This window comes from Helicoverpa armigera, chromosome 15, assembly GCF_030705265.1.
Source record: "Helicoverpa armigera isolate CAAS_96S chromosome 15, ASM3070526v1, whole genome shotgun sequence".
Taxonomy (NCBI): Eukaryota; Metazoa; Arthropoda; class Insecta; order Lepidoptera; family Noctuidae; genus Helicoverpa; species Helicoverpa armigera.
Genome location: NC_087134.1, coordinates 6,086,165 through 6,099,003, shown reverse-complemented (window position 1 = coordinate 6,099,003; position 12,839 = coordinate 6,086,165). Strand labels below are relative to the sequence as shown.

Below are 12,839 nucleotides of genomic sequence, written 5' to 3'. Positions count from 1 at the left end.
ATAACAAACGGTAGCTTTAAGCAACCTGGATATAAGAAGGAACCACGGAGTAAGGGAAGATGAATGGAGATCCCAAAATTCAGTTAGGTCAGGCGCCTTGGTCATGACCAAAACGTTCACTTACGAGTGAACTAACGAGTAGTTTTTTGCAAGAAAGATTCAACGTTTTCTTAATTACAAAAAAATATCGAGTCCAAAGAAGGTAACGTTCGTCGTTCCGCGCACACCCGCACTTTAGCGCGCTACTTTCTTAGGAGATTTTCTGTTATGGCACCTCCGCTTGTCATTTTGTTCTCCATGGGAGAAAACCTTTTTCTTACGATAAAGTTAATATAACGCTCGTTTACAAACTGCTACAGATTGGATGGTAGATAAAATGTCATGTCAAGAGAGATACGTTGATTAAATAAATATGAAATACGATATTAGTATACTGTCAAAGAAAGATAAGTATTGCGATTAAGGAAATCCATTTCATATTTTCGTTTATTATTTGTATTTACAAAATTTCCCTCATGTATTTATGTTTATTGTAAAAATACGTAAGTATACAAATGCTGCTGTTTTATTACTCAGCTCACGAATTTTAATCACTTAAAATGTCAATCAAAGTCTGTCACGCCACTGAGCTTGCAGCCTTGTGTGAACTTCAATCTTTTGCAAAGCTGCGCGTAAAAATTAAACAATTAATATTTAAATATTGACAATAACAGCTGTCTCACCAACTTTATACCAAAGTATTTTTATAAAGAAATAAATAAAGAAGTATAAAATATTAAATGCTCATGAAAAATGGTAACTTTTCTTCATACATGTAGCGACAATGTCATGAAATTCAAAACTGGCGTATATATAAAAAGAAAGTTGTGTTTTTTGACAGTTAATACGATATAACTTGATATTTATACCTCTCGGGGGCACGTTGGGGATGGTAGTAACCAACGAAATCCCATCCCAGGAGTGTCTTTCACGTATCGCGCACTTTTTTGCATCTCCACTCGGGTTTTTTAAGTATGAAGTATGTATGTAGGTGCTTTTGCTTAATGTTTTATGGTCTGTTATTGTGTTCAACTTTGGATGAATATCTGGATCGTATGGTTTGCTGTGAATTAAAAGAAATGCTGTGGGAAGTAACCTATTCGTATTATTTTGTTGCACCAAGTAAACCTATCTTGATATTTGCAACTTCAATTAACAAGTAGGCACTAAATTCTAATCGTAACAAAGGTGTTACCTTGAGTAAATGTCCTTTAATTCATCTCTTATCTACAAAGAAAACTTTTAAGAAACTTAACAAAAAACCAGATAACTAAATCAACTCCTCAAGTTGTTGAACGTCTTACGCAAGCTCAAACAATCTCGTGCCTAATCTACCGACGGTGAGCAGTATAAAATATGTACCGCGATAGTTTGCGGTGCGTTTCAGGCAAATTTGCATTTTTCCGCGCCATTTAACGCGGCCCGTTCGCAAGTCGACGAACGTTCGCTGGTTAATTCACTGTTATTTCAATATAATTCAATGATTTCATGCTGACGTGAACAGTGATTGTGTGAAGAAAAATTACGTACATTGATTTTGATTTTCTTTTGTTTGTGACATGTGGCTGGTGAAGTATTGGTTGAAGTTATGAGTTTTGGCAATGAGTTGTTAGACGATTTAGATGATGCTTAATATATATTTTAAATCGATTGCAATTAATTCGTTTAGTTAGGTATATTGAATAGAAAATGATAATCATAATGAGTACTCACTCAGGTAGGTACATTGCTTATTTCACTAATTCATTCAGTAAGTTTATAAATATTTTTTAATCATAGAGCAAGAGGTTCTATTAGACAATAAATTCTTCATTAAGACCTGCTCAATATCCTATCTCAACAAACTGCTAGTTAAAGCAAGCCACAACATTACAAAGAACCATCTTCTATTTCTGTTCCGTTATTTCCTATGAAAAATGAGAGCTTCACAAAGTTATTCTAGTTTCAAATATCTTTATGGCAAAGTCTGGTTTCCCGTTCAATACCTTGAGGCTGTTACAAGCCTTCAGTTACCCAACGTCGCTGTAGTTACCCTGTTACCCTGTTACCCATTACCTATAACCATTTTCTAACCGGAGTAGGTAACGGTAGATACTGGGAATGTTTTTCTGTCATTTATAGTGCAGGAACTTTTCTGTCTTCCTTGCGATATGAAAGTAGTACAAGCTTATTGGAAAAATAATGGTACATGTTGATAACTAAGCTGAAGTGGTGTTGAGGGTAAAATATGGAAAATTTGAAATGTATAGGTTAGTTGCGGAAGTCATGTAGAAACATTTCATAGAAATGAAATAATAAATTATTCTCTCTCCTGAAACAATGCAGAAACTTCTTCATAAAAAAAAAAACAATTTTCGCTACCATTATTTTTCTTTTTCTGTAATTTTTTGTAGGGCCGAACTTGTCAAAAAATAAAATAACACGTGTAACGCTATAATCAAAAGCAATTCTATAATTAAATTAAATGAAAAAAAAAATCTTGCTCAGAAATAAAAAGGTTCCTTTAGAAAACAACAGATCAATGAGGCACTCCACAACGTATTTACTTAGACCATTACATTCTTTCTTTCTAAAGAAGTTTAAACCTCATTTAATTAAAACCAAAGCTTTTATTCAAAGCACGTTTCATTAAATAAAAGACAAATTCTACGTAATTAATTAAATAATTTCTAGAGCGGAGTTTATTTTTAGCGTTTTTTCTCCTAATGACATTTTGTGTACGGCTAGGCTTAGTTCACGGTGAGCCCGGCTGTGAATATTTTAGGAGGCTTCACGTTTGCCTAAATAACTGACATGTGAAATCTCCGAATATATTTTGTTTGTTAGTCTGATACCGAGCTCGGTTTTTAGTGAAATCAGGTACCCTTCACAAATCTAGACATTTCTGAATTCCTTACATTTTATCTGATTACGATAAATTGATAAAGTTAGAAGGCTACAATGAAAATTTTCCTGAAACTGTTCGCTCCATTTTTGTGCTTCATGGCTCCATTACATAAGGTATCCATAGATAGCCGTGTCATCACCAAACTCACGTGTAACCAAGCTATTGTATTCTGCGGCTAAAACAAAACTGCAAAAGCCCAGAGTCTATTTAATCGGTGTCAAAATAAATCCATATTTCTTTTTTTATTCGCCAAAAATATCGGAGCACGTTTACACGAGGTGTTTGACGTTTTGACGTACAATTTTATCTTCAACAACTATACAGAACAGGTAGGTCTGTATGTTTTCAGAAATATTTGGTGTGTCTTTATTTTGAAAAATTACAAAAAAGTTACATTGGATTCACTCGGGCTATGGGATTATTCAAAAGAGTTACCACGGTCCTGGTACATAAAGGGAACCTAAAGGAACAGTGGTGATAACCAGTAGGTACCTGACAGTTTGACACTAGCTCTCATAGCACCCACAGCACAAAACAAGGTTGAAGTAGTAAATATTTCGGAATTAAATGGATAAAACATTATCTAAAGTACATTTGAAGTACAATATGTTCCGTCTAAGTACTTTAAGATCGACATTTCCATCGTAAACACGTCATTACTCCCAGCTCTTCTCGATTTCAATGAGATCCCGATCTTTCTCCGCACACATCACTTGCCAGAGAATCCTTTTTCAATTTGTCTAAGAGGCGATACTTCGCTAACAGAGGCATCAGGGTGCTCTGTTCCGCACGAATAATCTAAGCTTACTTAACAAAAGATTTTTTTTAAAGACATATACGATATACCTTCGTATGAACATTATGTATAAAGAAGTGTGAAGTGTTTTTAATGCTGGAGTAAATTTTTGAGAGGTGTTAGTATTTGTTTCGACTAGTTTTGTACATATAAATCTGGTTCTTCAAACCTGACAGACATGTGTTCCCGGGCAGTTTGTTGCATCACTTCTACTTCCCAGCAAAAACACATAGGAAGTGGTGAAAGGGTAGGCGTTATGCTGTCTTTTGTTTTTGACGTTCAAAGAGTGCTGATTTATCAGCCTAATTTTAATAACGTTTTTGAGTTTGACCTTATAGATTGACTGATTTTGCAGTAATAAACATCGCTGTAGAATTGTAGTATACACAGTTCAGGTGAATTTTACTTAGGTTTATCATTTAGCAAAAGTTACATATCGATTTAGTTAGAAATGTCATTTTAATCATGAATATTTCACTTAAGTTCGTAGAAATATAAATTCAATGGCTACTTCAATTTAGAAATTCCAATAACGACAATTCATACGCATGAATTAATTTTAATATCTATTCCGAAATTACAGGCAGGTATTTAGTTTCTATTGCAATTACATATCGATGCAATTTCGTTCCATGAATTGAAATTACCACTCAAATATTTCATGGAAACCGGACTACAAGTTCGTTCAAAATGTTCATTCGAATATAAAGACCAAATTACCAAAAGATTGTACATCTCCAATTGTATGTACGTACTTCTGTGCAATCAATTTAGAAGTTTCTTCTTTCAAATGTAATCTTACAAGCGAAGCTTTTTGAACAAAGACATGTGGTCTCAGTGCAGTCTCTTCAGGTACACTCGTCGACAAGTTCCCAAGAACAATTGGCTTTTTGACTGTACATCCAAGAGGCGTGCACGAACTTCTGTACCCCCTTGTAAGATTACGTCCAATTCTAACTTCAGGTCAGGACTGTACATGAGTGTACCTTTCTTGGCTTCCATTACGATTTTGTGTAGATACTGTGTTTTCTATCTTTTCATGATTGAATAACAAGGTGGGGAAAAACAAAGAGATTGCTTTGGAACGTTACCAATTGGGGATGTGAGATCGTGACATGGTTTTTTCCGTACTTCATATTTCCATGTCCCCCATGGCTCTGTCAAGTGGTATTTAATATTTCCGTAAACAGAAGAAAATAAAATGTTGGGATATAGCATGTATAATAATCATTTCATGAAAGAGCTAAAATGCCCAGCAGGTATAAAAGTTGGTCAATTACGTATCTACTACTTAGCTGTATTTGTTTGTTTTGCTACTAAATCTATATAATTCATCAACCCACTTAACTCATAAATACCCCAACAAGAATACGCAATACAGACATTCCAATAAACCTCTATAAACATTTATCATCAGCCAACATGCCAAAACGAGCCCAAACCTCTATAATAAGATTTGTTTCTCTTAAGACATCCAACACAATTCATCATGGGTATTCCATTTCGGCGTAACAAAAAGAGAACATAAAGGGATCATCCCTTTGAAACTTACAAGTTTTATATTTTTCTTTGTACTTCCAGCTTTGATGGAAGTTCGGCTTTGTTTGGAGGGACTGGCCGGCCGTAAAGAGTTCAAGAAACCCGCCCTCGGCATTAGCCGGGGGAGGTTTTTCTTCCCTCCTACGAACCTCGCTAAACAACAAAACAAGAAATGACTTGCTGAATGGAGTCCTGATATCAATGGGACCTGCAACTTACTGGCTGAATGTGATGTCTTATATTTGCATGGAGATAGAAGAATGAATAATTTATGGGCGTTCTGTGCCTTCGTGGGTAATTGTTGTGGTTATGCGGTTTTGAGTTTATGGAACTTTAACTTTTAGACGGGCATTTGTTTCGTGCAGAGAATGCAGATCATTATTGAAATGGGTAGAAATCATATTGTAAGCTAAGCTTTATAAAATTTATAGAACCAAAATAGTCTTCATATCAGAATCCATATCCAGAATTCTTCAAAGAAACCAAATGTTTCACGCAGGAGCTTTATTACTTGGTAAGAAACGATAATCTGGCGTGGGTGCTATCTTCAAAGTCCTCGTAAGTTGCCAGCGATACCAGTATTAAAGCCATCAGTATCACCTTTGGTGTACCTACAATCTTGTTACGGTGGATTAGAACGACCCACGGAGAACAAATGACTAGCGGAGATGCTATAATGGAAAATCGCATAAGAAAGTAGCGCGCCAAAATGCGGGTGAACGAAGAAACTATTTTCATACTATTTTCATACTTATACGCCTTCTTTGGACCCGACCATTTCTTGTAATCATTGACAGATCAACCAATCAACCAGAAATCATTGACAGATGTTTCAAATATCGATCTCTACACTCGATCGCTTTATTACGTCAGTACGTCAGTCATAACAGATCGTTTTGGTCATGTCCACCGTACGAATTTGGCCTAGAAGAAGGCGTCTGATCTACCTGCATTATGGCATCTCCACTTATCTTTTCTTAATCCGTGGAACGACCCCACATCAAGGATATTAGTTTAAGATGTTCTTAATATAATCTTTTAGTTCTGAACTCTCCACGTGGGTTGTACCAACGTTTATGGCATATAGTTATGTTTTACGAGTATAAATAACAGGTAAATCGATGTATATTTTCCAATAAATATTTGTTTGATTGTTCCTTTATAGTTATATCGGTATCTAAGGATAATAGACGGAAAAATAATTTTACGGAGAAAAGAGTTTTATTACCTTTTTCAGAAATATTTGGTAACAGTAGGTATGGTCTCGCAAAGAAAACAAATTGTCACAATCTTGCATGCACTAATTCATAAATAAATCTAATTTTTATGTATAAAAGAAATAAAGTATCTACCCATAATAAAGACACATCTAAAACAAATTATTAACATTACTGAACAAAATCAATTTAACGATTCAGTCGTAACAAGAAGTCGAAATCTACAAAAAAATATAACATCAACCAAAGACATGTTCCATAACGCAAAAACTTCGACAATTTGACGTAGAAAAATTGAAATAAGTTCTATAATATTTGCATTAGGAGATTGCGATGCGGACCCTCGGCAAATAAGAGTTGAGAAAACTACTCGACCAATGATGTCCCCAATAAGAGACCTCTCTCACTTCAGCCCCTATATTATCGAAGATCGTAGGAATATTGCCTCACTGTTCAATACTTCAGAATGGTCAATGCTTTTCATGTTTACCTGACCGAAATATGTTTGGGTATGAGGTATCAAGAACGTGCTGTTTGGGGACTGATCTTGATGGATAATAGTGACTTATTCATGTACATATGTTGGAGAGGATATTCTGGTTAAAGTAATATATGATGATAAGCACACGCTACCTTCGCATTCAAACTACATGTATTTGAAAATAAGGTAAGTTATGTAAGCATACTTCATGATGTATACTTGCATAGAACTACGTCAAATAGGTCACCTTATATTCTTCAGACGTTCTTCGTTTGCATAAATAACTAGTTAAAACTTTCACATTGTTTATACATGTTTAACTGAAATGACAAAGCTCATGTAATTTCACGTAATTATACAAAGAAATCATAAAGCTTTTAGTTTGAATACAAAGTTTTCTCCTTATTAAATCAGAGTTTTAGATTTCATTCAACAGTATGTACCTACAGTACCAGTTTACTGGTTGGCATACTTTAATACTAAAGTAAGAATAGTGTTTAAACGTGCTTTGTATTTAGTAAAATATTTGTTGGAAATAAATGCTACAACACATTTTTAGCTTCTGTTGTAGCTTAGCTCAATAATACGGATAGGTATTTGATAAGAATATAGTTATTTAATTTTGTAGCATATAAAAGATTGATTAGTAGAAAACTTTTATGCAAAAGTTCGAGTCACACAGGTCATCATGGTTTCGGCAAAAACCAATTCTTAAAACAGTAGGTACCTACCAAATCTTGCTTCTAAGAACTCGTTTCATTGAAACTTATTGTTGTATGTTTTCAGTGCCTTAAGAGCACTATTGAAGCCCAAACTCATATTTCACAGAATAAGTATAAAATAAAATGGCGTACGATTTATTTCAGCGCCCCTTCAGTTGAGTGCAGTGTTGCAGTTTTTAAGTCAGTCTGCTTCTGCAGAGGCACGTGACTTTGAGTTGAAACTACCTTCTTCTGGTATCGGCTGTGCTACTATATTTCTTGTAAATGTTAAGTGCTTACGACACAGTCCTTTTAGAGCTACATACAATACAGTGAAACGTTAAGACCAGGATACAAGTATTTGTCAATTGAAATTATTATTTTATTGAGGGTAACATTGTTCATGCCATCGTAATGTTTACGAACATCTTCGCAACTTTCAGAAGTTAAATTACGCATATGGTTGCTTGTCACTGGAAATTGTACAGCAACAAAATTGATAGGATCAATTCAACGCAAAAGATGGCTTGCCTCAAAACTTTAGCAATTACACTCGTCTGCGTCTCTACAATTAAACAATAAACTTTGATACATTCAGACCTCTTTATCTGCAGTAAAAAGTTTTGCAGAAATAAGCTTCTAATTACGTATATGTCTGCAACATTCATTAATAGTATTTGCTGTAAGACTGAAGTGAAACAAGTTGTTAAACAAATAAGCCTTACGGGAAACTCGCTGAAAGCACTATCTCAAGTGTAAACATAAACTTCAGGCGTGTATTCGACGAAGTGGGAAATAAGTTTGTGTAACTAAGATATTGTACGACTGTTTCAAGTTTTCATATCATATGCTTTGTAGCTAAATGGTGTTTTAAAAGTTGGGAGAAGTTCACATAGGAACCTAAGTAATGACTTTATGACGATCGATGTGAGCCGGTTTATCTATGAAGATAGGTGATATATCATGTATTTCATATATTCTATTACACTTTCATTTGGAAGTGAGTGTATAATTACCTATACATAAGTATGACTCGTAATGCCCAAAAACTGAGTTATAATGATAGCTGATGTAATATTGAATAATAATAATAATGACTGCATTGTTCTATTCCCGTGTCCAACTAGATTTCAATTTCATGGTTACTCAGGTATGTGTCTTTCTTTCTTCAGTACTTTCTTTCCTCTATCGTTTTTTCAGACTTCCATAGCATCCCCATCACCAACAGTATAAATATTTAATCGAGCAGTCTAAGATTCCAGACATGAATTTCCTTCATTCGCTTCATACAAAACGTGATACACATGCCATGCACAATGCACATGCATTTCTGACAAGCCTTGTCGAGTATTCGTGTAATATTATCTGCATACGTTTCGTTTGTTCAAAATGTCATTTGCGTAATGAAGCTAAGGAAATATGAAAAGCGTCTGGGTTCCGTACCAATTTCAATTACAAAGGATTTGCGGAGCTAGGTATGTGCTGGTGAAATATTTTTATGTTCCGTTTGTGATTCCTTTTCGTGTAGCTACTATTAGTATAATAACAGTGAGTTGCTGTTTATTTTTTAGTACTATCTGTGGTTTGGTTGGTTTACAGGTACCTGTAGCTACTCGTACATATTTTGAGTTTTTTTTCACGAAAATACTACTTATGGATCTTTGGCATAGTGCTGGCCCAGAAATTGGCTAAACAAAAATAAGGGGACTTAGAAACGAAAGGGCCTATCTATCGAAAATCACCGTCCGTAAATTATCACACCGTCCATAAAAACTTGCCAAAGTCTTGGCCGTTAACGCATTGAAACTACCTTCAAACGGCCCCCGCCGTTATTTCAAACTAACCCACATCTGACAATTGCTGTATGAAATATTATCTAAACACCTATTGCAACGCGAGGAAGCTCGTGCATTTGGAGATTACAATCGATTCTGTGGAACAATGACTAAAATATCGCTCTATTGGCTTTTGTCTGGAACTGGTATTATCGGAACTGTTATTTGAGTTGTAACAGTTCCATTTCTTAAAGCTCCATGGCGGTACTTCATTAGTTTTCCTGTGGCATCTGCGACCCGCATTCACGATTGTTCAGCTCGACTCATGCCCTCTATAGCCAGCTACGCTTTTACACCCTCTTCATTAATAAAGCAGTATTTTCTGATTTTACGGCTGCCATTTCGCTTCTGTTTTTTTTTTTCTCTAAAATTTCTTTGTTTTGTGGTCTGGTTTTAAGAAAATATTGATGGTGTACTTCGTTTTTATGGGACACGCTATAACGTTTTATAGCAATTTTTTGACTCGATATAAAAGGCGAAGCGTGTATTGATCTAATCGATATTTCCTCTCAAAGGCTTGGCAAAACAATCAAATTTTGAATCAATAAATACTTGATATAAGTTAATGTTAAAACAGTTGTTTCAGACTATCACGATGACGCCGGAAACATTTCACTCGGAACCTAAAAAGTTGTTGTTAATTAAAACTCCTAAAGTCCACGGGGACAGCATCAACTATAGGTAACTAAGTGTTATTTAAACTTAAAGGTATAGATTTCAAAGTGATCACATTAATTGTTTTGCACTGGCAGTGGCAAAGTGGCCATCAAATAATATTTACAATGAAAAGTTAGGGAATTAATTGTAGAATTCTGGCAGGCTCCACATTGAACAGGTAGCTAGCATCCCGGGGGAGCGTTCGCAGCCAAATTCCGGCAAACTCCACCAAACTCCGGCTGAATGTGAAAACTTTGCGGGAAATTCTCGCAACCGACAAGTTTTTGCTTTAATTCGTATAACTAAAGACCCGTAAAGATTCTTTGATTAAGAAGAATTGATAACAATTCTCTTAGTTTTAATGAAATTTCCTTTTCCTTGACCGTATACCTCTTTGCTCGAAAATACAAAGAGCCAGCAATCGGTGCTAAGATTACGTTGTAATGCCTACAGTAGCCACTTACTTGGCATGTTTTCCTCTTTTATGGGGCAATCAATGTCAACACCTGATACCCCTAAAGCCACAATGTCATGCCATAACAATAGGGTGTTAAGTTTAATGTTTGCCTTGGAGAGTAATTGACGGAACAAACAATACCTCTGAAGGCTGTAAAAATATATACGGAGATTTAAAATATCTTTGAAAATGTTTAGGTTATAGTTAGAACTTTTTTTTCCGATATTAATATTCCATCAATAAAGAGCCCTCATTAAATTAATGAGCAAACAAAAAAGTTACAAAGTACAAACCAAATCACGGTACGAAATGTTGAAACATTACGTATATCTTTATTTCCCTGTTGGGTCTGTGACCGTAAACTTCCAAACTCTGTCGAATGGAAAAACTTTATTTATATTTGAGTTGGGAGAGCGGGTTTGTGAATACTAAATCAGATTGGCGAGCGATGCGAAGCTACGCGTTATATTTCATCTATGATATGCGCTTCTTGGAAATACCTGTGAGAGAACAAAATAACAAGCTTTGGGCAAAGATTTGTGTGTGTGCTTACATGTTGGGAATAAAACACGTGCGTGGATTTATTAGCAGTTCTTGGTAAATATAACAAATATGATGCGAGACGACAGACAAATTGACTGGATTCAAGATACAAGATATTATTGTAAAATATCACTTGGATTGGATCTAAAATTACTGAAACTGGTTATAAATGAAAGCAAAATAAATATATTTTTAAACGAATTCATTTATGAAGACAGATTTTATAAAGTGTTAATAGTAAACAAAATATACGGATATAAAATTAAACTGCATTTTTTCATGCGTCTCTTAAATATATTACACTACGAATTTTATCGAGACCATCCATCCCCAAACAAAAGCTATTCTGTCGAAAAACATCGCAGTAAAGCTGCGAGCTAAATTCAATTTATTAAAAGTGGAAAGTTTCGTTGGGTTTACCAGCGAGTGTAAAAAAAATTGGAAACAAAAATAAGTGATGAAATCCATATATAAAGGCAAGCAATAAGTAAATGGGGTCAAGTTGACACGAATATCTCACGACGATAGAATATCCGGCCGAAAAGGATTTTGTTTATTCTTTTGCGAAAGAATTACGAGAGAGGGAACAAATTGGGAAATATTCCGTTTAGGTCGGCCACTGTCTCCAATTTGTTATAGCGTCTCACTCCATTAGTTACAGCTCCTCGTTTGATTCCGTCACTACAAAGGAACGGTATTATGCAATATGAACTCTTACCCAATAAAATATAATACGAGAGAACTTTTGATCTTATTGTTTCAATCGCTTTAACCTTTATATTTATTCAGACGTTTTTCATGGTAAGTTGGAAGTTTTCCTTTGTTGACTGGGAATCAATTTCTTCATTATTTTCATCGATAAAAGCTAGGTATAAGACGTACCTGACGATAAATGATCAGTGAAGGGATCAAAATTTTTTTGGGCCTTTTTGACAAGCTGGAACATTTTTGTTTATTTTAATTTGCATAATGGGATTAAGCGTGCGGTTAATGTTATTTTGTCTGCCGTTTCAAAGAGTTGGAATAAAATTGTATTAGGAGGGTTGCTTGTAGGTAAATACAATTTGTTCATTTTAATTTCATAATATCATTTGGTACTTAAATATAAATAAGGCCGCTTTAAACTAAAGTTGGAATCTCTTTGTAATTTCTTGAAGAGTTTTCCAAAAGTAAAATAGAACTAATTATTGAAAATCTTCTGTTTGTATTTAAATTGTAGGTATTTAAATAATGAGCAATATTTCATAATTAATCTAGCTATTTCCAATAATGCTTGTATTCATTATTTGTTAACTTAACAGGTAGTGTAGTTAGTATCTGGCCTGATCCGGAGAGAAAGAATGAAGGAATATTGAGTGCTCCTGTATCTGCACAACTGGCTGATCTTAGAGAAAACAGCCACCTTGGTCGTCAATCGGTCTCGATACCATTATTTTTATTCATACAATAAGTATCATTCATTACATAGATCTTCAAGGGCTTATTTATTTATACTAACTAATTATGTTATTTGTTCCTTACCTGATAGTCTCCCCGGGTGGCACAGCTGAGCAGTGCGCCGGTGTCGTTGGTGAAATACACGTGGCGCGGCGGCTCCAGTATACTCGGCGCGCGCCGCGGCTCCGGCGACGCTCGCACGGCTGAAGCAAAGACAAGACTAGTGTTAGAACACGCTGGTTGAGAATAG

The 12,839-nt window shown here is 35.1% G+C and overlaps 1 protein-coding gene across 1 annotated transcript in view; it reads right to left on the bottom strand.

Annotated features, from left to right (window-relative positions):
- LOC110370533 (cell adhesion molecule Dscam1) overlaps positions 1-12,839 on the bottom strand; it is a 160,389-nt gene that overhangs the window by 46,404 nt on the left and 101,146 nt on the right. The window contains 1 exon segment of the mRNA XM_064038178.1: positions 12,674-12,792. Coding sequence (XP_063894248.1) covers positions 12,674-12,792 — 119 coding nt within the window.